At 41.4% G+C, this 25364-nt stretch overlaps 1 protein-coding gene across 1 annotated transcript in view; it reads left to right on the top strand.

Annotated features, from left to right (window-relative positions):
- Ust (uronyl 2-sulfotransferase) overlaps window positions 1-25364 on the top strand; it is a 267090-nt gene that overhangs the window by 149033 nt on the left and 92693 nt on the right. The window contains exons 3-4 of the mRNA XM_005321354.5: window positions 7800-7955; window positions 18868-18947. Of these exons, the coding sequence (XP_005321411.2) occupies window positions 7800-7955; window positions 18868-18947 (236 nt within the window). The remainder of the gene's footprint in view (window positions 1-7799; window positions 7956-18867; window positions 18948-25364) is intronic.

Raw genomic sequence — 25364 nt, 5'->3', positions numbered from 1 at the left:
CCCTTGCAAGCATCTGGACATATTCCTTCAGGATGGCTTACCTGTCACAGTTTTCTCCCCCCGGGGTGCTCATGTGTCTTTGATGTGGCCTGTGGCCTTCATTTCTCTGAGTATCCCATGGGCTCAGTTTCCTATAGTCTGATCTGAGGTTTGAATTTTAAAAACCAATATTCTGTCTTAGTGAGATACCCAGCTCTTGGACTTTCTATGATTTCTGCACTGACCAGGGAGAGGTGTCTCAAGAGTGGTGTGGAATTAAAGGAGAGTCGGCCTTTTCCTGATATGTAGATTTTCTTCACATTCGTTAGTTCAAAGTTGGAAAACTTTTGTCTTCTTGTTCCTGACATTGACAGCATGTACCCAGTGTCACCTGAGATTTGCGTTTTCCTCAAACCGGAAGTCTTTGTTTCTCCCCTGAAGAATGCTTCAAAGCTCCCACCATTATAGTTCAGTCATCACATCCAAAATGTGACTTCCGCTCCTTGTGGAATTGCTGTTTCCTTTGAGGATTCCAGACCGTGCGCAGGCTCTTATGTTCCTAGGAATAGCATGGTGGTGTTGTGTATTATGGAGATAAAGACAGTAGATGTACCAGAGTGCAGAGGACAATGTCAATGCAGTCTACCCTTCAGACTACCTGTGGATGTCTATAAGTAGTGTGTGACCCCTGCTAATATCATGGGATATGGACAGGAGGAGCCTTTAGAATCATCATGCTCAGTACCCCCATTTTACACTTGAGGAGATCTTGGCCAAAAAAGCTGTTCAAGGTCATTTGTTCAAGGTCACTCAACTACTTAAAGCCAAAGGGAATGCCAGTTTCATGACTTTCATCATCTAGGGAGCTTCTACTTCACTTTTAGTTTTTCTTACGTAATACTCCAAATCAAGGGTTTTAATATATAACGAGTATTAAGAAAAAACCCTACTGTATAATGATAAATATGGCCACATTGGTTCAGAAACAACACTTAATGGTATTTTTATCCTAGTAACAGATAAACTCTCCATTAATTATCTACCATGCACATAACAGATAGGCCCAGATGGACTTGTAAATGATTTGTGACTATATTTATCTTTCTATAGATAGCCTTAGACTGCTTCGAGTAGAAGCAGGGAAAAGGGAGAAGGCATAAGGTTCCAATTTGGCACGGTGTCTCAGAGAAGATGGGTTATGAATAATTAGAGGAATGCCAAGATGCCATTGGAGAGTGGTAGGTAGGAAGAGCTTTCCCTTCAGGGGCATTGCAGTAAGGGAAAAGAGGCTTCTTAAATGGATCCTGTGAGTTTTCTGCTCCAGAATGGAGGAAAGAGCCTGCTGGGCAGGAAACATGTTGGTGATTAGAAAACCAAGATACATGCAGCAGAGGACGTGGATGGATTGATAGGCAAAGGCTAGGACGGCTCAGTACTGAATTCTGGGAGGCTTCAGTGATGGTCTTAAAAACAGGGAGCTTGCAGTAACCAAAACTGTGAAAAGAAAAATAAAGATAAAATACTTTGGTAGATGTATTACAGGACAAGCCCCAACAAGAATAGGACAGCTACAGAAATGCCCAAGTTTCCAAAATAGAACCGTGCACACCCATGAAACTAGTGTCCCCTGTTATCACCACACATTCCTGGAGTTTTTAGATTTTTCTTATTTCTCTTGTGAATACATTTCACAAGCAAATATCGTAAAACCTAGTTTTCATTTTAAAAGCATATCCAGCCTGTATCTTGTTAAAAATGCAGATTAAAATTAATAATTCATTAGCTTCAAAAGAGAATATCATCTATTGCGTATAACCCAACCCTCCCCTTTTACTGATAAGAAATCTGAGTCTCAAAGGTGTGAGGTGACCAGACCCTCGCACCACAGCATCCTGGGAAACTTTAAAATGAGGATTAGCTGAATGACTTTGAACTGCTCCAAGTCCTGTGGATCGTGAGCCTCAGAGCTGAATTGGAGCCTGGCAAAGGCCTGGCTGTGATTCTTCCTGCTGTTAATATGATTAACTGTGAAATGGAGGTGCTGGAAATCTCCAAGTGCAATTTTCCTTGTCAAGGAAAGCCAGTTCATACTCAGCATAATAGTAGTGCTGAGGGTCAATTGCTTTGGTGATGTTCAGTATGCATTTCAGTTAGCCTACACATTCAGTTAACCAGTACACCTGTTCTCTAGCCAGTCCAGGTGCAGAGGTGTTTACTGTAGTGGGAACATGTGATCAGGTTAATCACCATCGTCAACTCTGGGGACAGGCCATCAGAACACCAGTGAGACTCCCCACGCCCCTCTGGGATCCCACAGCAATCCCTCAGAAGACCCCAGGAGACCACTCATCTGCTTAACATGGAGATCTGGGGATTCTCAGCAGCAGTGATTCCTGGTAAACAGAGGTTCTTGGGCAACTTTTTGGAGACAGATTCTTCATCCTCACCCTAGACTGTCTGATTCAGTCAGTCTTAGTATAGGGCCCAGAAACCTGCATTTTAATAATTCCACAAGGAATTTGAATATACAGCTATTTTAAAACTGCAGTCTTGGGCTGGGTTGCAGCTCACCTAGCATGTACGAGATCCTAGGTTCAATCCTCAGCACCACATAAAAATAAATTTATAAAATAAAAGGTATTGTGTCCATTTACAACTAAAAATAAATTTTAAAAAAGCCTGTAATGTACTGTATTAAATACCATTTTGCAGAGACTTTAAAAGCCACAATGAAAGTTAATTATTCCAACAATATCAACCCCTGGAGGAGTCCTGTGGTCATAGACCATGAAAGTCTTGATAGAGACCAAGTTTGCTTCTTACCTAGAAAGTCTTTCTCCCCTACTTCCAAATAGGGGAGAAGCCATTGAACTTGTGCCTGTCATCTGCTGGTAGTTACTGCTGTGCTTGGGATGTTGGAAAGACTTCTGTTTATTTGGCACGCTCCACACAAGCCTGTCAGACACTGGGGATTTGTGGCATTTGCAGAACTTACAAGCAGGCAACATAAAAATATATAATTCATAGAGTGAAATATTTTGGAGGCCCCTTCACTTTTACAAATTGGCCATAAAACAGAAACCACAGACATAACATTCATATAATCATAGTTGCCAAGAATGAAGAATCATTTGGGGAGGGGCTGATGAGGGCTGCTGGTGTGTACTTCTGTGCACGGCACTTGGGGAAAGATAAGGATTCAGAATTTGTGTGCAGATAATAATGGGATCCTGTAAGCAGGTAATTCCCTCCCTGACAACTGGCAAATGCCGGTGAAGAAAATGGGAACTCTAGGTCGATGATTTTTCAAGGTCACTGAGTTGATCATTTGAGGGCATTTGCTTGTCTTAATAAACGATCCCAGTTTATTTATGAATTCACTATGTTTCCCTATAAACTGCTGCTTCCTGCATTTTCCCTTTTCTAGTGGAAATGGTTCACAGTCCTCCAGGTGGCTGTGAACTGTGACTACCCAGGATATCTCAGAGGAGGGCACGCTGGGGCAGAACATCTTCCTACCTTCTTCTTCCATTAGCTGCACTGACACTCTGGGCTTACATTAGCTCACAAGACTGAGTCCTGAGGATGGGGAGAGAGGCTAATGGGCTCCTGTCGGTTCCACTTAGACCTTTGAGGAACTTGGGGAAAGGCTGAATAATGGCTGATGATACTGGTTGTGATAGCTGACTGTTGAAAAATAGCTCACTTAACGAGGTTGGATATATGCAAGACACAAGAAAGGAAATAGTGTCTCTGTCACCCAAGTCAAATTGCAAGTCCCTTTCACCATTTGATTTCATTGTGTATAAGTGAGTGTTCTCCTCTGAGCCAGGAGAAGTGAGGGCTAGGCTTCAGTTGTGGCATGCCGCTTTTCAGCTTTGTGACCTTGAAAATGCTGGATGATCTCTTTGGGCCTTGCTTTCCTTATGTAAATATGATCATAATATCTACCTCATATTTGAGACGATGACAGGACGTGATAGAAAAGAACGTTCTTAGGCAAGTGCAACACAGATTACACCGGGTGGGGGGAAAGAGGGTAATGGTGCTGGGGGCAGAGTGGAGTGGATGGGTTATTCTGCCTGACTTCTAGACCTCAACCCCATTGCTCTATGAACCCACAGTCCACGGGGAAGTGGAGGGGTGCACAGAAAAGACTGCAGCTGTCATTAGTGATGCCGTGCAAGGCAGTGCCATAAAAGCCAGACCCTTTTTCAGCATCTTTCAGCTTTTTCACCAATGATTTTCAGAAGCAAATCTACATTTCTACCAAGAGCAGGGCAGAACCAATCTCTTGTTATTCATCATGGCCAACATTAGCACGTTGATCTAGCCTGACCTGCTTGCCCATTTTCAGTGCAAGAAGGTTTCTAGGTAAGTCCTGTTTCTTCATTTGAATCTCCTAAGATATGCTCACAGTCTTGTAATAAAGCTTTTACCTGTGTGGAAACCTAGGTTCTTTTGGGATCTGATTTAAATTTGAGAGAGGTTTGTTTGTGATGGCACATGCTGTAGCTTTAAAAGTCACAGTCTGACTCCAGAAAACTTGGGTGACAGCACCTTCTGCCGCTCTTAATTTCAGGCCATGCAGCTGTATATCCGTGGAAATGGAGCCAGCAGGGACAATGTGCTCTCCTTTCTTTTCCATTATTGTTGTAGATATAGCTGTGGGTATGATGCAGGGATTTTTGTTCTTATATAATAGCAAATATTCATATTTGTTAAATACAAATGTTTATAACCATTGTTTGGGAGCATCTCTCAAGACTAATGAAAGAATTGAAATTAACATTCTTAAAAACTAACCAATAAGAAAGGCAGATAACATTCTTGGTTATTAGCAAAAGGAAGTAGGGAGATGCTAAGCCTGCTACTGTTTCAATTCTTCACACAATTTAGGAGAAATAGTGTTTTCACGGAAGGTTTCTAGGTAAGTCCTGTTTCTTCTTTTGAATCTCCTAAGATATGCTCACAATCTTGCAAGAAAGCATTTACCTGTGTAGAAACTAACATCTTCTTATAGCTGTCCCAGGTCCTCAATGTACTATGAGGCAGGAAAAAAATGCATTCATCCCCATTACTGAGCAGTTTATTTCTATGGAGGAATTCAAGTTTGTTTTTGTGTTGGTGCCCCGTCTTAACCATAGTCTATACCCTACCCTGGGTATAATGGAAAGTCCAAGTCAAAAACACTATTAATATCTTTACATTAGGCTTGAAGCCTAGTTATGAGTAAGGCCCTCCCTGGTTAGACTCATCACTGTGAACATGATGGATTTCTCTGGATTTCTGAGTCACCATAGTTGCCAGAGAGCTTTGGAGGGTTCACTGACTCAACCATTAGTAAATTTGACCTATTGCAATGACCATCTTCTTATCCCAATGACTTTTACTAGCATTTGCTTAGTAACATCACCTGTATTTGAAGATTCTCTTGTTTCACATTTGAACAGAATCATTGTGTTAATGCTAGACTCTCCATACCAGGCACATTCTTGGCACTGTGGAGACTGGTCTAAAGATGCTGACTGGTCTAAAGAAACATGGTATTGCTCACAGGAAAATACATAGTGGAAGAATTATATCAAAATGGCACATGTCTGGTTGCCAAACGAGTGATACCAGATGTCCTGTTTTACTTCAGTGACTCTTTCCAAATTTATGCAATGCTACTCTGCATGTAAGGTATCTCAGAAGAACAAGTTAACCTATAATTACAAGGCAAAAATTAAAATGGCATATAGTAGGCAAATTTTGAGAATATATACTATATTCATTAGCTTTGCGACTTCTTATAATCTGCTGTTATGGATGTGTGCTGACAGAAGGCATCCTTTGACTATCTATCATTTGTTTGTTGTTACTCAGTGCTGAGCATTGAAAATGGAAATAATATTTTTATTAGGGACATAAATATTTAATCATAGATGCTTTTCATAATGGCTTCTATAGTCTACCAAAATCATCACCATTGGGCAATTAGGAAAGAAAAGCAAAGGGATCCATATTGGAAAGGAAGAAGTAAAACTATCTCCATTTGCAGATGACATGATCTTACATATAGAAAATTGTAAACAATCCACACATACACAATCTGTTAGAACTAATAAGTGCACACAGCAACACTTCAGGATAAAAGACCAATATACAAAAATTAATCATATTCCTGTTAAAATGGACAATCAAGTCAAAACTAAATTTAAGAAAATAATCCCTTTTATTATAGCATCAAAAAGAATAAATTTTTAAAAAGGAGTCCAAATTGTATGAAGTCTTATACACTGAAATCTATAGAACATCTGAAACAAATTAAAGGAGAACTAAAGGGATAGAAAGACAGAGGACAAGGACTCAATACAGGTAAGATAGCAGTAGTCCCCAAGACCATCTACACATCAAATGCAATCCCATCAAAATTTCAAAGGCTTATTTTGCAGAAATTGAAAGCTATTCCTAAAATCCTATAGAAATTCAGGGGACCCAGAATGGCCAAAATAAGCTTGAATGATCAAGAACAAAGTTGGAGGAAGTCATCCTTCCTAATTTCAAATCTTATAATGAATTTATCATCATCAAGACCATGTGGTACTGGCATAAGAAGAAACATATACATCAACAGACGAGAACTGAAAGTCCAGAAATAGCCGCACATTTATGGTTAGTAGGTTTTTGACAAGGGTGCCAAGCAGTTAAATGAGGAAAAAATACTCTTTTCAACAGATGCAGAGGAATGAAGTTAGCATACCTCATACCATATTAATTAACTCCAACTGGGTCAAAGACCCAAATGTTACTACTAAAACCTATAAAACTCTTAAGAGAAAACTAGGTATATATGTTTGGATCTTGGATTAGGCAATGGTTTCTTACAAATAACACAATGAATAAGCAACCAGAGAAAAATTAGACAAATTGAACCCCATCAAATTAAAAACATTTCGGGCTTCTAAGGATTTGTCACATCAAGAAAGGATGGGAGAAAATATTCAGAAATTGTTTATTTGCAAGACCAATATACATATAAAGGTCAAATTATTAAAATGTAGCAATAAAAAGACAATCTGATTTTACAATGGGTAAAAAATTTAAATACTCATTTCTCCAAAGAAAAAACACAATGACCAAAAAGCACATGAAAAGATGCCGAACATCATTAGTCACTGGAGAAATGCAAATCAAAACCACAGTGAGGTACCACATCATACCCACCCTAATGGGTATGGGTATGTCTATAATAAAACATAAAAAAAAAAAACAGGCAAATGACAAGTGTTGGCAAGGATGTGGGGAAATTGGAATTCTTTTCTTATGCTGATGGGAATATAAAATAGTGCAGCTGTATAGAAAACACTTTGGCAGTTCCTCAAGAAATTAATCATTGGGTTACCATGGATCCAGCAGCTCCAGTCCTAGGTATATACACAAGAGAACTGAAAACATATGTCCACACAAAAACTTGTACACAAATGTTCACAGCAGTATTACTCATTATACCCAAAAGTGAAACTAATTCACATGTCCATCAACTGGTGACTGCATAAACAAAACCCAGTACATTCATACAGTGTAATATTCAGCCACATACAAGAACAAAGTATCGATTCATACTAGAACATGGATGAACTTAGGAAACATTCTCCAAAGGAAAAGCCAGATACAAAAGCACAGTTAGCACATTTCATCTGGTCTCTTCTCTCACCCACTTGATACGGGTCCTTCTCATTGAGATTGATCCAGCGTTCCTTGCTCTGAAGCGGAGGGAAGAATCACGGGTGGTTTGATGCAAACGCCTCATGCTTTCTCTCTTGTTCTTCTCGCAGGTACTGCCCTTCCCCAGCCAGGTGGTGTACAACAGGGTGGGCAAATGTGGCAGCCGCACTGTGGTCTTGCTTCTGAGAATCTTGTCAGAGAAGCACGGATTCAATTTGGTCACTTCAGACATCCACAACAAAACCAGGCTTACAAAAAATGAACAAGTAAGTTGACTTTTCCCCTTGCTGGACTGTATTTTGCTTCAATTCATTTGTGTAATTAGTGGGTCTCTTACAGGATGTCCTTCAAGCTCCTGCAAATTAATACCAGAGTTTCAATTTCATGCTGTTCTTTTGCCAGCGTGTAGAAGGAAATTTAAGACTAGTGTAGGAAATCTAAAAACCGGAAGTCTCCCTGAAATGATTCTTGTTTTAGGACTGAGGAAAGACAGTGTACACTGGTAATTGTCTATTTAGCTAAAATTACATAAACCGTAAGCTTACCTCATGGAGCTGTAAGTCATGTGCCACCTTCACAGACAAAATGAGAATTTTTTTTTTCTTTTAACATCTCTTCCTCTGCATTTTCTTACCAGTATCCTAAATCTTTACAATTATAGGAAAGAAAAAAAACTTTTCCTGGGCTTGGAATCCAGTTGGTTGATGGGTAACATGAGTTTGCTGCTGTAGAAAATTCAGAGAATCTTAGTTTTCAAAAGCAGCATTTGGATTATCCAATGGTAGCAAGTGGACAAGTGTCGGGGAAGGAGTGCTTTCCTCCACCAGGAAGCTGTGAAGGCTGATTCTACTTTGGAAACCTGTACAGAAGTGGGGAAGACTGTCTCCACGGAGGTGCTCTGCTAAGTAGAAAAGCCAGGAACCATGTTCTCATGGTCATTTGACAGGGCCAAGTGTGTCAACCTGGTCTCAAAAAGTTGCCGCTGTTTCCTTAGAAACTTGGGGTGAGCATCTACCTACGACTGCCACCCGCAAGAGGCACATGAGTTGGGGTGTACGCAAGGCATGTGATCTGCTGTCAGGTTGGTTATGAAAGTGTCTACCCAGGTGTGATTCTTCAAACACAGACCTCACCTTGGAGGCATCCAGAGCCTCCCAGGGGGAGATCCTTCCAACTTACTAATGCCAGCTTTCTCTTTTATTTGGGGGAAGTAGGACTGTTGTAAGATAGTCATGGAGCCAATATGATTGCTCTAAAGCTAGTATGTTCATCATCATCCACAGTATAAACATTGTCATGCCCATTTCTTTGAAAACTTCCATGAAAGAGTCTCTAAGTATTAAGTTAAAAAGTCATTATCAGTACCAATAGGTAATAGGCTTCTCTAGTGAGCAAAAAAGTATTTTGAGCTTACCTCTTTGTGAGTTCCATAGTCGATTCCCTATCAGAAAAAAAAAAGCACTTTTTTATGTACAACTTTGTTTATTAGGGATAGATTCTCTTTGATTTCTTTATTTGATTGAAGAGCTAATATGATTAGGCTGGTTAATGCCTTTTAACTACCTGAAAGAAAGTAATTATAAGTAAATAGCCTATATTATTGTCATTTTTTTATGTTTATTGAATTTAGTTTTCCTTTGGATCCAAGTCTTAGCGCCTGCCTATCTGAGTCTGCTTAAATATTCATATATGTGAAAAACAAATGTGGTACTGAGATGCCTCAAAAACTGGATGGCTAGAGTTTGGTTTCCACTGTTGAAGAGGGTTCAGGTAACCCAGAGAATATAAGACAAAGATAACTGAAGAATTAGCCATGGGGATGTTCAGAATGTCCTAGAGGAGAGAATATAACATATAATATGTGATGATGCTGTAGGATTTTACACAAATAAAAAAGACTTTACTTTAAGCCTGAGAAAGTAAAATACAATTGTAATCATAAATGTACTAATTAAGGTGAAAAATTAACAACAGTTTATTCCCAGTGTCTAAATTGTGAGATCTTGAAAGGGTTAAAGACAGAGTCATCCGTCTCTAAAATATAGGTTAGCTCTCATCTGTTTGGAATGGTCGGCTTGTCTGGAAGCCAGGGAACAGACTAGACAAATCTTTTTAGGTTCTTTCCAGCACTGTGTTTCTGTGATATATTTATAAAACTTCTACCATAATCTGTGTAGTGTATAGTTGAAACATTTTTGATTCCCTGTGGTCAGGGTGGCCTAGAATATATTTCATTACTTAGTTTTTGCAGATTCCTATTAAATTATAAGGCAAGTTTTTAAAAATCCAAAGGTAAAGATACCATAGGGAAAAAAAAACAAATATACAATTTTGATGTAAAAACAATCATAATGACAGTATGACAAGAAGCCCAAGCCTGAAGCACTTCAGTAATGTTCAGAGAAACCTGTTCTTGGCTGTGTGTCCCTTTTACTAAAGTTTCAAAGTGCATGAAACAAGCAGAGAAAGAAATATTATTTTAACTTAATATATTCAAGAAATAATTTGTGCAATGAATAGCTCCTCTTCTTGGTAATTTTTGAAAGGAATAAGGGGGAAGTGATTTAGGAGACTGTTAAAAATTTTACAGTCTGTGGTTCTCACCCTTAAACAGTAGAAACTCTTGAAAATTTGTTCCCATGGAAACACTGTTCTCTAAAATAATAATAATAATAATAATATTCTGCTTCAGGTGCAGCAGGAATCGCGCAGGTTCTTATGGGCTGGCCCATGACTGTACCCACCCTGTAGAACCCTGCTTTTGTGAGAAAACGTGTTCCAAGTTGCAAACTACTCACTGAAAAATGAATGTTTCGGTGGAGTCCATTTATAAGACTGGAATTATCTGTACCATTTCTTTTAGACACAAAGGAACTTCTCTGGGCCAGAGTTAAATCCACACATACTTTTCCCTCTGGAGGATAGCTGCATCACACACACACACACACACACACACACACACACTACTAACTGTTAAAAATCTATTTAATGGAATAAGACAGGGAAGGGATTATTAAGAAGGAAAGGGAGCATGAAGATACCAAATGTTAGGATGCCTATAAAAATCCCATTACATCTGCTCTTCTAGAAATAGCAACACCTTTGAAGTTTGTATTTTGGATAACTCCTCCTCAACAGAAGAGCCTGGAACTGCTGCTGGCCAAATGTTGGACCTTCGCACAGAGCCTCACGCAGACCCACGATGATGTCATTTTACTTGTGGCCTAAACCCAGATTTCAGTTTCTTGGGCTGGCTTAGATGGTCTCTTACCAGCTGGAGATCAGTTTGAAAGATAGGGAACTTTTCCCCAAAGGACCTGGGAAGTGATTGCCAAAAATACTCCTAGCCATCTCTGCTAAGGGTCTGACTCTGTTTCAGAAACTTGCTCGAAGGAAAAGGAAGGTCAAGGGGCCATAGTGGTATCACAGAAATAAGAATCCACCATTATTTCATTGTTGTTGGAGATGGGTTAAAGTCGTTGGCATACATAAAAGACTGAGAAAGCAAATCATTATACTGTTTGTATTTCTGTTGAAGTTCCTGGGGATTACAAACTGAAAACGTTATTACTCCCTTTTACTGTTTTGGACCAAAAAAATATACCAGTGAGTATGTATGATTCTCTATTTCATGGATGAGAAAACTCAGAGGACTTAATTAATAGAGACTATTGTGGCATCAAAACTTGAACCTGAGCTCTCCTGAATCCAAAAGCCAGTCTCATGATGCAGTAGTCAGTCTGCACAGTAGACTCTCCAAAAGAGCCTTTAAAACCCAGAGTTGCAAAAAAAAAATGGCCCTTCTCCTAGAGATTCTGGGGCAGAGTCTAGAAAACACTCTCTCTCTCTCTCTCTCTCTCTCTCTCTCTCTCTCTCTCTCTCTCTCTCTCTCTCAATGAAGTGTCACAAGAGTTGTATGATTCATTCAGGGTTAAGAAACCCTGTCAAAATCCTCCGTCAGCATTTCCTTCAGTGTGTTCCTGCAGATCTTACTCCCCTAAAACAATGAAGAAAGAAAATGTCATGGTTCAATAAATTTGGGAAATGATGTATACCTTGTCTCCCTCTAAGAGATTCCCAGTACTTAGTCACATTCTAAAGAGTCTGAGAATTAAAAACAGGAACAGAAAAATAAAGAAGTGTATCACTTGGTTTCACCTAGCATTTCCCAGTCTTCTTGGGTCAGGGACTCGATGAATACTGTGACTCTCCTTAAGGGCTCACAGAGTTAGCATCCATAGTTTAGGAAAGGCTGGACTTGCCTACATCCTTCCATCAGTCACACCGATAAAGGCTGCAATTTCACTATAAACTTCACATCTGCTCTGACTCGATTCAACAGCTGTTCCAATGATCTAAACCTTGAAAAGCATTCAAAAATGGGAGAGGGAGCGATCCTATGCCCACGCACTCTAGGTTGTGTTAGCTGCTTGGCCCAAAACAGAACGGCACAGAATTCCTTTACGTTTTTAAAGATCTCTCCCACTGTCTCACTCACTAAAATTTACAAGTTTACACTGTGACTATAAAGCAGTGAATCTTAAAAAGAAAAGAAAACAAAACTTATTTAAAGAAGCCATATTCAATTTGGAAAAGGTCTAGATGCCAGAAGAATTCCTCCAGGCTTCCCCAAGTCCTGGGCCTCTGTTTAATGGAGAAGCTTCACTTGTTCATTTGTTTGTTTTTTGTTTTGTTTGTACTGAAGATTGAACCCAGGGGCCCTTAACCACTGAGCCACATCCTCAGTCCTTCCTTTTTATTATTTATTTTGAGACAGGATCTCACTAAGTACCTCAAGACCTTAAGTTGCCAAGGCTGGCTTTGAACTTGTGAGCCTCCTGCCTCAGCCTCCTAAGTTTTTGCAGTTTTAGATGTACACCACAATGCCCCCACACTCATTAATCTTCTTTTTTTTTGGGGGGGGGAGCGTTGCTGGGGATGGAACTCAGGGACACTCGACCACTGAGCCACATCCCCAGCCCTATTTTGTATCTCATTTAGAGACAAGGTCTCATTGAATTTCTTAGCACCCATACTTTTTGCTGAGGCTGGCTTTGAACTCGTGATCCTCTGGCCTCAGCCTCCCGAGCCACTAGGATTACAGGCAAGCACTGGCTGCTTATTTATTTTTGAATAAATAAATATATCTCCATTGTGTATCCATTCTACTTGGTGAATGATTATTAAGGACCAGCCACTGATGCTGGATATTGAGTAGCCAACACCATACTGGATGTTAATGTACCTGACTGCTAATCCTTGAAGCCACATTATTAAGAAAGTATTATCACCCCATTTTTTTTTAGGGAAGGTAAGTTTATACAGGAAACTGATTAAAATATAACAAATCAAGAGGAAAGGGGAAGAACAGAACTTAAAATCAGGATCACATCCTGGAGAACTTTAAATGCTATGTTTAAAAGTCAGAACACTTTTCAATAAAGTTGGACTTCACTACAAAGTAGTTCTTATCCACAATGGACATCCACATCTGCTGAGGAGCTTGTGCATATTTCTATGGATATTTCTATACATATTCACAGTCTGTGTGAGCGTCCCACTGCAGAGTACAGTCTTGTAAGGGGGAGAGCCCAGGTAACTGTGTCTCTGGTGGAGAAAAACTCCTGCGGATCCTCATGACCACGCACAACTTTAGTGAAGAATTATGACATGAAAGCCTCCAGTTCTTAGAAAGTTTTCCTCTATTAAAGTGAGTCCTCCATTAAGCACAGAAGATTTCTGGGTCACCTGAGAGTCTCTCAGATCTCTGAAGACACCACGGCTCCCCAAAGTCGAATTAAGTGCTGTCTCCTCAGGAACCAGAACATCTATCCCAGGAGCACGAAAGTCTTTCTTAGAATGACTCTCAAAGCTCCTGACTTCACAGGAGGAAAGACAAGATCCACAGGCCTGAGAGGTGACTGTGTCGTGGGGACTCGTTCCCCCAGCTCTGTGAACGCAGTCTTGTTGTCTTGGAGTCCTATAGACAGATATGAGTCCTCTAATGGAAACTTTGTGGGAAGAAAAGAGGGGGAAAGAAACAGAAACAAGACCTGAAAAAAATAAAATGTTTCTCCTCTTCTGATTTTATCTCTGAGACTGATCCAGGCTCTTTGCCTTGCTCTTGTCGTTGCTCCCCCTGGTGGATGCCTTCTTCATTTTAGGCATGTGTTGCGCACCCCTGAGTGAGATAGGGCCTTCCCAGTACCCCAGGAAGGACAGGTGACCTGATCCACCAGCCATATTTCCAGCCTCTGAGATGAAAGGACCAGTAATTCTCTGTCTTTTGCTTTGGTGTGTTAAAAAAAAAAAAAGCAGAACATCCTTTTGTTTCATTTAAGATGCTTTACAAAATCACAAGGAACATCAGTTATTTGCTCATGAGTGACACAGAATTCAGCACAGCATGGGGGTTGGATAACCTCCCTGCTGACAATCACGTCCTAAAAGGTCAAGAGCAAAAGTCTTGTACTACATTTCTGGAACTGTGGGTACATATTCTCTGCTCTCCCATCGTGGCCAGGGATGTTGAAGGTGAGAAACTGCTTCCTGGCATAGCCTCTGTATTATAAACCCAGTTTATAAGTGATGGATTGTTTTGTAACTTTTTCCTTTTTAATTTCAATTACATCCCAACCTCAGATACACTGTGATTTAACTTCTTCCTTTAGGTTCATTCTATTGCCTGGTTAACTTTTCTAAGTATTTAACTCATTCCTGTTCTTACTATGATATACTCTGTTTTCCCACCTGAGAACTTTTACAAAATATTCTCTCCCACACACTTTTATTTCTTAAAGTGTTCCTACCAGTTATAACTTTCAGTTTTTCAGCACGACTCATGAAATTTAGAAAATGTATATCCCGTAAACCCCCTTTATTCTTTAGCAGCATTGTGCTAACCCATCCTTTCTTCCTTTCAAAGCTTCGAGGTGGTGGGTAGATTGGAGTACAGTAATAAGAGCAGGGGTTTGGGATTTAACAGAGTTGAATGTGAATCCTGGCTTCACCTCTTTGTGTGGTTAAGACTTTGAGCAATCTGTGTAGCTTTCCCATGCCTCAGTTTCTGAAGTATGCATTGTAATAAATTAATACATCAAGTCTTTGTAAGGATTAAATGATCGTGTGTGTATAAGGAATAGCTTGGTATAGTGAACAACCCTCATAAAACACTGAGAACGTCTAGATTTTCTTGGTGCTCTTCTGTCTTGGGTATTGTAAGGATAACATGAGCTCCCTTTGACACCAGAGTAATAAACACACACATCTGTCCCAGAAAAGACTAAATTTATTCTATCTTCTACTTTCTGAGTACAAGAAGTATTTCTAAAGGAAGTGTCTTTATTCTATAGATATTCATGGGGTACATATTCTGTGCAGGTTTTCTTGGGATAAGTAAACCCGATCCTGGACTTCAGGGAGCTTAGCATGTAGCTTAGAGCTAGCTCACAAACCCAGATACAGGCCAACAGAAAGTGCATGTCCTGAAACATCTCAGATCCAATGAGGGGGAGGACAAAGAAGACTACTTCATTTCTAGCAGGATATATCCAAAAGCCAATCCATTTCTCCTAACTTCTGTAGCTGAATTTGTTCAGGCTCCAGCACTCCCCATCTCCACAGCTGGATATCCCTGTGCTCATTATCCTAGGGGGGATGTGGGAAGGAAATTTCTTTGCCTTCTACCACCAGGTAGTCGTGAGGCTCAATCATCTACCTCTGTAGCCCTCCCTAAGTCTTTCCATCTTTCTTTACACTCAGTGAGTTCGGTGCTTCTCATATCTCCACACCTTAGCGTCCCCCAAAGCACTTGTTAGAACACAGATTTTTGAGGTGGTGGTGGGGGTGTGTTCTGTTTCAGTAGGTGAGGGTAGAACCTGAAGATCTGCATCTCTAACAAGTTCCTGGAGATGCTGGGGCAGTCTTTCCCACTGAGCTTCTGGTCTCTAACCTTTTGGTGCTAGGGATGGAAGCCAGGGCCTCATGCATGCTAGACAAGCACTCTACCACTGAGCTATCCTCAGCCTCTCTCTCTAACCTTTATCCTTCTTCACATTTTCTATCCTACACTCAGATCTGGAAAAAAATACAAAATAAGTCTTTTGATTATCTATTGCTTATAGCATAAATGTCAAATCCCTTGCATGACAAGCAGCATCCTCAATTATCCAGCTCCTACCTAATTCTAATTCTCCTGTTTTACCTGCTACCTTGCTGAGCCCATACCTGACATGAAACTTCTTAATATCCATGCCATTTTAGGTTTTGTTCTTATATCTGCTGCTAATTCTGTCCACAGGGCCTGGAATCCCTTTCTTTACTGGCTAAGTCCTATGCATCCACTCTGCACACCTCAAGGGCAACCATCCCCTCTCACTGTGTGTCCTCTACCCCATGCTGTTGTCACATGATAGTGCCTGTCCACTGCTCTACTTCATCCAGAAGACTATGCCTGAGAGCCAGACCAAATCTTTTATCTCCATAGCTGCAACCCCAAGCAGTACGTTGCATGACAGAGTTGGAGATCAAAGGGGAGATCCAGGAGAGCTACTTGAAGGAGGGAGGTATGTTAGCCAAATGTAAAGAGAGGTTAGAATTTGAATGTGCAGAGGAAAGTGGAAGAACATTCTAGAAGAGGAAGCTTGAGTCCAGGTTTGCACTTGGTCAGGCTGTGGTGTGAGGAAGGAACAGGAGGTAGCTAGCTGGACTGGCCACAGCATGCCTCACCTGGAGAGCCAGTCAAGGGAGATTGCACAGAATTAACATGACTGAGCAAGGCAAAGGCCCAGATCAAAGGCGGGACACGGAGGGCACCATTAACCAGAACCAGAGTGTCTGGATGGATTGGCTGGATAAATAATGAAGATGGGAGAGAACCAAGAGTGTGGTTCTGGCATGGTGGACTCTCTTCTTTATGTCTTCCCACTCACCTTATTCATGTCTTTCTCTTTAGTACTTCATAAATGCTCAGTGTAGGATGGATGAATATATGTGGTGGAAATAAAATAAAGTCCAGGAGGGGTCCTACATGAGCTGGGAATGGGTCCTACATGAGGTGGTCTCTGTGGCGATTGTACCCTTGCTGCCACGATGTTGTACATTTAAATAAGATCAAGTGAGAGAAAAGGTAGACTGTTGACATCGTAGAAAGACCAGGTGAGGCCCTTAGGAGGTGGGCAGTGGGAGGTTGGGATAAAGGTTAGAGAGAGAGCCATGCTTGTTACTAGAAGTGGATCAAACCTTAGCATTTGTGAAGGTCAAAATACACCTTGAACATGATGCCTGAAACCTGTGCTTATGATACATCGTAAGTGATTTTACTGTTTGGTATGCAGCAACCAACTGTGTGAGAGAAATGTCCTCTGTTCTCACTGTTCTAAAGCAATAAACTTGAGCATTAGTACCTTTATCATGTGCTTAAAGATATGCCTTGAAAGAGTTCTGCATTGTCACTGCTAATCCATTTGTCCTTCTGAAATAGACAGCTTTATGACTATTATGACACTGTTCTCAAAAGTCTAACCATTGCCATTCTTCCATTAAGTTTAACACACTGACATGTGTTTGGAGAATGTAATATAATGTTGAATATGTGGGAAAAAAATGGTGTTTCTTCTGACCTTTTCTTCCATTTTTCTTATGCAATACTAGGGGGTCTTTCTTATATGACTTTGACCTGTGCAGAGAAATATATGAATAAAAATGAGCTAGAGATGAAAGCATGAATCATCTTCATATTAAACATACAGGAAAGTTATTTTTTTTTTAAGCAGGCATCCTCAGAAGATAAACTACCTGTGATTATGCTTTCAAATCGGTAATTCTAGTGGTCCGTCCATCAAAACTCAAAATTAACAATGTGCCCACGCAGGAAATTTTACTACCAGAGACAAGCACATGCAGGGGTTGTGTAGAGGATATGCAAGAGATAAAGAAGCAGGATTCAATTTCCTTTTACACTCAAGCCCAGGAAAGGGCAAATCATCATTCACCATGCCTGCCCCTGACTTACGGAAACCCGGGGCTTAGAAACTGGGAGTCATTTTCTTTTTACAGTTCAATTTCATTTCTTCAAATAATCATTGTGAGCATGAATAACTAATTAGAGGGTTTAGCACTGAGTTCCTGGAGTAACAATCTATAAAACATGTACTAGTTGGAGTTAATTCATTCAACAAATATTTATCCAGTGTGTACGCATGTGTCACCCCTGTGTTAGACAGGCAGGGACAAAGTAATCCAGGGTTTTTGTCACGTTTGAGACAACCTGGAGGTCCAGACTCTTATTCTATTTTCTTTGCTACTGCGCCTAACGTGTGAATGACCGCTTTTGTTTCCAGTTTTCAGCTTGAACTAGTTCATAAAATATGAAATACTGCACGTCTGAAGTTCATCCGAAGTAGCAATCTTTTTGTGCTTTTTAGAAATTTCCCATGTCCATTTTGATGGGGCCAATTAGAAATACTGGGGAAAGTGGAATTCAGGAAGTCACAGAGTCCTAAGAATGTTTGGAATTTCCAACAGATTTTACTAAACATTTTCTGTATCATGACATGTTCCAGAAGACCATAAAAGTTAGTTTATATGAATATAAACTACTTTTTGCCTTGCTGATAACTGCAAATAAATAATTCAGATGACCACCCACCAACAACCAAGACTTTGGGGGTTCGTGTGTTCCCCACTATATTTTCCTTATAAATTTTTGTAATCAAAGAGAAAAATAATGAGCAGTGCCTCTTTTCATTCCCACTTTCAAATTCTGCAGTATGAGTTTCCAGTATTTCAATAACTCTCCATAATATCATTAGAAATATAAAATAATGATTAACCTCTTTTCTTGGTGTGACTTTACAGGTAGGGATTAAAGGCATTCTTTGACTTGCGTTTCTGCGTAGCAACGTGTTCATTTCTCCCTTTGAAATTACTTAATCTGTCACATTGCTTTCATGGTAGCAACCAACTAAATTAAGGACAGGATCACAAATTTGGAGAGCACTATTTTCTTCACTAAGGAGCTTTTTGCAAAAGTTCATAAATGTTGCATAAAGCCCAGCTGCTTGGCCCTGGTCCAAAAGCAATAAGTGGGGATAAAAGGAGTTGGATAGATAACCTTTAGCTTAATATGGCTCAGTAAATCGGATCCTACATATGCTAATTTTGTACTTTTTTTAATAGATGGAACTGATTAAAAATATAAGTACTGCCGAACAGCCCTATTTATTCACCCGACACGTTCATTTCCTCAACTTCTCAAGGTAAGGCACTTTCCACGTTAATGGTTCTCTCATTTCTTTTTGAATCCTTAGGCTCCTTCTAATGAACAGTTACTTAAGACATCTACCTGTATTTGCAAGGTAGTACAATTGCCTTGAAAAGTCATTTTTAATCCATTTATTTTTGCTGCAAAGGAGTCACAATTTGAAATATTTGGACAGAAATTTATTTTGTTCCTAAAATACCATCTAAAATATTTTTAAAAAAAAAAAAAAAACTTTGATTTTTTTTTTAATGAGAAGACATTTGACCTGACAGTTCTTAAAAAAAAAAAAAGGGTCAGGTTTTGTATTAAAACCAACAAGAAGGCAAGAAATGGGTATTTCAACATAAGTATTTTATTGCACATTTTTGTACAATTTGAGCCTGACAGGGCTGTGGGCGTCGTCTCCAGAGTGCTCATAGCAGCCTTTCAGTCTAGCTTTTTCATTCTCCATTTGATTATCCTGGTCTTGCATGTTTGACATTGGTGGGATATTTTAGAATTCTCTTTTTCTTCAGTGACTTTGTCCTTCTGCAAATAGTACAGATCATCAAATTCAGGCTTTTTGACCTTATCTGGGTTTAATTGCTAACTTCATGCTCTGTGCATTCTCCTCCCTAGACGTTTACTGGTTTACTGCCACTGCCCCTTGTTCCTGAACAAGTGGCCCTTAGATTCGTGCTGACTCTGGCCTGTGCTCACATTTGGAGTCGGTTGGCTATCGGATCTCTGGTTTGGGGACAGATCTGTGGACCGGCCCAGGACCCCTGGGCCTCCCTGGGTGGCCTCTGGTGGCACATCTGTCATTTTCATGTGGGTTATAGTACCCACAGGGACACAGAGAGCCCTGCTGCACTCTGCTCTGGCCCTTTAAATGGTACCTGCTAGTTGGTTTTCACCTAAGGGCCCCTGTGAGTCCAACACCTCAGGAGGCTGGCTGTGGGGGAACTGGAACTTTGACCTGAGCATTCCAGATGCCTCACAACCCACAGGGCTGGGAATAGGTTTTAGCCTTCAAAGAACTTCCTACTGTGCAGCAGGCCCTGTGCCAATTAAGTGTAAAGAGAATGAGATTCAATGAAGCTCGTTATTAAGCAGAACATAGCAGAGCAGAGAAGCTTGCTGCCTTATCTTTAAAAGTGAGCCTTCCCAGAACTAAGGTTTCCTGGGCCTGCCTGATAATCTGAGTTCCCTGCGATGGTGTATAGGGCACCTGCAAATTATCCACAGTGACCCTACGGCCAGGAGTTGGGCAGCCTAGAGTGTGTTTTTCAACAACACGTATAAAGTGACTTGTTACTGGGTTGAACATTATATGCTCCCTGCCTCTTCCTTCCAGAAGGCCAAGAACATGTTATTAGGCACAAGGAGATAACAAGGACTCATTAGCCTTTTCAGGCCTGTGTTTTATGACTTGTAAGGAAAAGAGCATGCTTTTCTACTTCTTGCTATTCTAGTGAGCCTCCTCCTGTATCACCTCTGACACCTTCGAACTTCATGCATTTACTCTTTTGCTTTGAGGTCAAATCTTTACAACCAAACAAATTGCAATAAAATGTATTTTAATAATTATCTCAGTACACTGTAGAACTGTAATGAGAAGCCAAAGCCTATATCTTAATTGGATCAGCAGAGCACAGCCTGGTGGCTGTATTTTATCATGGCCTCCACCATCACATATACCTATAAGAGGACAATCTTGATTGCTTTAATTCTGAAAGAAATAAATAAAGCTTCAATAAATGCCTTTTATAGGACCACATCTGCAGAAAACAGTGTAGGCCGGGCTGCCAGGATCTCTGGGTGTCAGTCTGCCTGCCCACTGTCCATGACTTGGGCATGTCATTCAATCTCTTGGTGGGGAAGTGAGGGGATCCATTTTTTCATCTTTAAAAAGGGGACAACTCCTGCCCACCCTGCCTTGTAAGAATGCCCTGAGCATTTGAAGGAAAGCCCTCGAAGAGGAAGACACTATATAAATTCAAAGTGGCACTTAAAAAGGTCTTGCTGTGGAAGTCTTCCTCGGAGCCCCAGTTCTGCTGCAGATAGGCAGGCCCACAGCACATCCACAGCAGGAGCCGAGGGCAGGGCAGGCTCTGTGTCCTCCTCCTCTCCATTTTGTTCAATTCAAAGCACATGGATGGCGGGCCTCCATCTCCTCCACGCCACAGTAGAAGTGGGGCTTCAGCCAGGAGCACTAAAGGTTTCCTTGGCCTTTGGGAATCCTTATGTTCTTCCATGGAGGAAGAAATATGGGAAAGTGTGGTGCACAGAGGGGGAGGGCTCACAGTGGCTCCCCTAGGGCAGGTGGGAGGCAGCAGGCTATGTTCCTGAAAGGCACCCCGGATGGGGAGTGCAGACGGGTCAGCTCCGTACCAGTGAACAGGAATGGCGTCCTCAGCACAGGGATCAGAACCAGGGAAAGCTGGACACAGGGAGGAGCTGAAGAGAGCTGAAGTGCCGCTGGGGGCGGGGGGCACACAACTGGAGTAGAATGGCAGCCAGGGTCTGAAGCAAGACAGGGCCAGGGCTGCCTCTGTCGGGTCCATCTCCCCATCTTTTCTCTGCACCCCAAAGCCCTGTGCCAGGGCCTTAGCTCAAGACTTCCCTAAAAATGAGTGGAATAATGTGGAGAACTTGAATACAGGACAAGATGATTACACTCCCGGAACCTGGGAAAAAATCAGCTGCTTTCAAGGGAATATCTTTTTTGAAGGAACATTTCTTAGGTGTAAATGGCAAACTGCAGCCATACAAAGAGCCCAAAAACATATAGTTGATAGAAAGAAAAAAAAAAAAAACCAAGTTGGAATTTGTTAGGAGGCCTTGAACATACTTTAAAAAATGACTTCTGCTTTATGAATTCCGAGGCCTAGAGATAATGAAGCCGCTCCTCAGAAGCCTGCTTATGAATGCGGCAGACTGCTCGTGTCAGAAATGAGGACGCTGTGAGAAGCGAGACTGCAGCCTCAAGTTCTGTGTAGATAATTCCAGTCTTCTGTGCATGGCTGACATGCAGCAGGATGCCCGCTGTGGAGCAGGCTGTAAGAATGAGAGCCAGACTGGCTTCGACATGTTCCTATTCTGAACTTTTGAGGGAGATGGCACTATTCCAAAATGGATTGCCCCCTAATTCTTTTTCTCCATTAGGTATGACATTCTTATTTGAAACACAGACACCCAGGGTGATGTAAAATGCCATCCTGTGAGCTCTTGGAGACTCAGTAGCTGATTTATTTCATTTACTCATCTGGGTTTCTTGCCCTCTTCCTTCTTTTTCCTCCCTGTTAGAGGAAACTGTTCATCCATGTGCAGTTTTATTAATCCATGGGAAGCAATTGTATTAGATCAATCAGGTGTTTTTGTAGTTGCCTCCGGGAAGGATTTCTGCCTAAGGACACAGCAAAGCCAGCTCCTCAGAGATTCCAGGTGGGGTTTCCACTCGGCTATTCTTTCACACGGTTTTTCATCTCTCTGGAAATTTGGGTCAGGCAAATGTTTTTCCTCTGGGCAACCAGGAGAATTGAGTCCAAACCACTTTTGCCTAGAAGATGCTGGAAGATGTTGGGATGGTTCAGTAGGGTTTTTAACACTTGGGTGTGTGGTTTCATGTGTCTTTTTTCTGGTTGTTGAAGTAACTTTGGGTACAAATTTTGGAAAACTTCAACTTTCCCTCAGCAGCTGTATCCCCACCTGTGCGACTTAACTCCGCCCTCTGGAAATATTCGTGGCACGCACAATACAGCTTGTCTCTCCCAATTTGTTGCTTGTTTTCTAAACTTTATTGGAGGGATGGGCTTTCCAGTAATTCTTTTTTCCAATCCAGAATCCCTCTCAATCCCTCTATTCGGTTCTTACAGGGAAAACCTCATGAAAGTCTCACCCCAGAGGCTGGTGCTATGAAAAGAATCCACGTGGGCTGTGAGAGCTACCAGGATGGGAAACACCTTAAACTACCCGTCCCTTAACCTTTTTCCATCTCATTCTTCCTTTCTCACCTGTGACCTCGTCCCTGTCCTTTGCTTCCCTTCCTGTTTTAGCCCGGATGCTGGTGCAAACTGATCAAAACAAAACATGTTACAATCAGTCAGTCACCAGGGAAGCAGGTGGGGGGTAAGGAGCAAGAGGAGGCCTTTGCCCACTTTCTCTCCTCCCTTCGCGTGAGGTCTTCATTACGTATGTGCAGTCACAGAGCCTGCCACCAATGAACAAAGCAAACGAGAATTGATATTTCCATAATTCAGTTGGGTTTCCACATCTTATGCATAAATGTTGACTATGTTTTTCATTCTCATGAGCAACATGGCCTCTTTTGATTCAGGGCCCTTCGAATCTTTTATAATAGTGACAGAATCCTCAAAGTGTGGAAAAACAAAAACCCGAGTCAAAATGGCTCTTGATGGATATTTTCTGCTGTCCTCACCTATGTTAACAGAGCCCGGGGGTTCAGTATGAAGATGAGCGTGTTCTCAGTTTACCCTGTTGAAGCACAGCTGGGCTCTCAGCTCGGCTTTTCATGCTACCGTGAGCAGAGAGACCTCTGTGGCCACACGAGCCCAGCAGCTTTGGAGGCCCATCCAGGACAAGAGTCATCTTGACTTCCCCTCAGCTCAGCTTATTTCTTCTTTAATTTTTGCTGTATATTGTCAGCCGATTATTTCTTGCCTTGTCCTATCATCTTCCTCCTTGAGTAGGACCCTTAACTCCAGTGGCCCAGCCACCCCCCTCCAATCCTTCCCCACCTTTGCCTCAGCTTTTCACAGAAAATGACTCCACATCTTCCCCTTAGGATGCTCCAGAGAGCAGAGTGTGGCTCTGTTTCCTCTGAGTGTGCCTGGGGATGGGAGGTCCCATCCTGAAGTACCCACTGCTCAGAGTTAGGGGATGGGGGCTAACCTCCCACCCATGCCTGGCCCCCAGCTGGCGTCCAGTAACTGCCAAAGGCTCAGGTTACTGTGACTGGTGTTTTTTGTCAGTTTTTTCATTGCTGTGACTAAAAGACCTGACCAGAACAATTGTAGGGGAAGGAAAGTTGATCCGAGGGCTCACCGTATCAGAGATCTCAGTTCATAGACAGCCAGCTCCATGCCTTGGGGCTCAAGGTGAGGTAGAACATCATGGTGGAAGAGTATGGTGGAGGGATGCAGCTCACATGATCAGAGAGCAGAGAGACACTCCTCTTGCCAGATACAAAATATATACCACAAAGCCATGTCCCCAGTGACCCACCTCCACCTGCCTTCAGTTCCCACCCAGTTAATCCCATCAGGAGATTAATTCACTGTTTGGGTTGAGGCTGTCATAACCCAATCATTTCTCCTCGAAACCTTCTTTCATTGTCTTACACATGAGCTTTTGGGGAACATCTCACATCCACACTGTAACAACTGGCTTCCAGCAAAGGGCCATTAATGAACCATGTCTGCCTTTCTCCCTTGGGCAGCCCCTCAGTCTTTCCCAAGTCTTGTTCTTCTCCATGATGGCCTCTCTCCCACTTCAGTGTGTCTTCCTCCCTCATTGGCAAGGATCAGAGCTGTGGGCCTCCAGCCTACTGGACTTTCCATCTTGAACCACAGATAGTAGTGCAAGGGTAATGCCTACTTCCAGGCCAGAGGCTAAAAAAGATGTACTCTGGGTAGAATCACGATCCCCAGGGACTGGGGGAAGGAGAGGGAAGGATTTATCATTTAATGGATGCAGTGTTTCAACTTGGAATGATGGAAAAGTTCTGAAGAGATATGGAGGTGATGGTGTTCGACAGTGTGAATGTACTTAACACCAACGAATTGTACACTTGAACTTGGTAAAGAGGGTAAATTTTGTATTATGTATATTTTACCACAATTTGAAAAAAAAAAAAGAAGATATGTTTTCAGCACCTGTCACCAGGTGTAGAAAATTAAACTGTTGGAGGAGGACAAAATAGTCCAAGTTTTCCAGGATAATCCTGGTTTGAAGTCTTGGTTTAATGTGTGCATTACTTGTTATTATAGGAAGAACACCTTTAGTATTTTGATGAAAGCATACAAGGTTCTTACCCCTGCTTTGTGGAAGAGATGACTAGTATTGCTGCCAAGTAGATTAAGATGTTGAAGAAAATAGAAGGAAACCATTTGAAATGCTGCCATGCTATGAGAACCGTGCGGTTATTATTGTTAGCAGATTATATCCTGCTTTGGATCTTCATCTTCTCATTAAAAATAGATTAGAAACTCAATAAAAATAAAAATAACAGAATCCATTTGCAGAGGGTCAGAAGGGGACCCAGAGGACGATTAGAGCTGGTGAATATGACCTGTGAACAAAAGTCAAAGAAATTGGTGATAGCTGCTATTTTAGGATGACTTGAGAGAGCTTCGAATATACAGTAATAATTGCGGGGACCAAGGGACAACACTGTTGCTAAGTAAAAAAT

This window comes from Ictidomys tridecemlineatus, chromosome 8, assembly GCF_052094955.1.
Source record: "Ictidomys tridecemlineatus isolate mIctTri1 chromosome 8, mIctTri1.hap1, whole genome shotgun sequence".
In the NCBI taxonomy this organism is placed as follows: domain Eukaryota; kingdom Metazoa; phylum Chordata; class Mammalia; order Rodentia; family Sciuridae; genus Ictidomys; species Ictidomys tridecemlineatus.
Note: the sequence above shows the minus strand (reverse complement) of the source record. Positions and strands in the feature narration are given on the sequence as shown.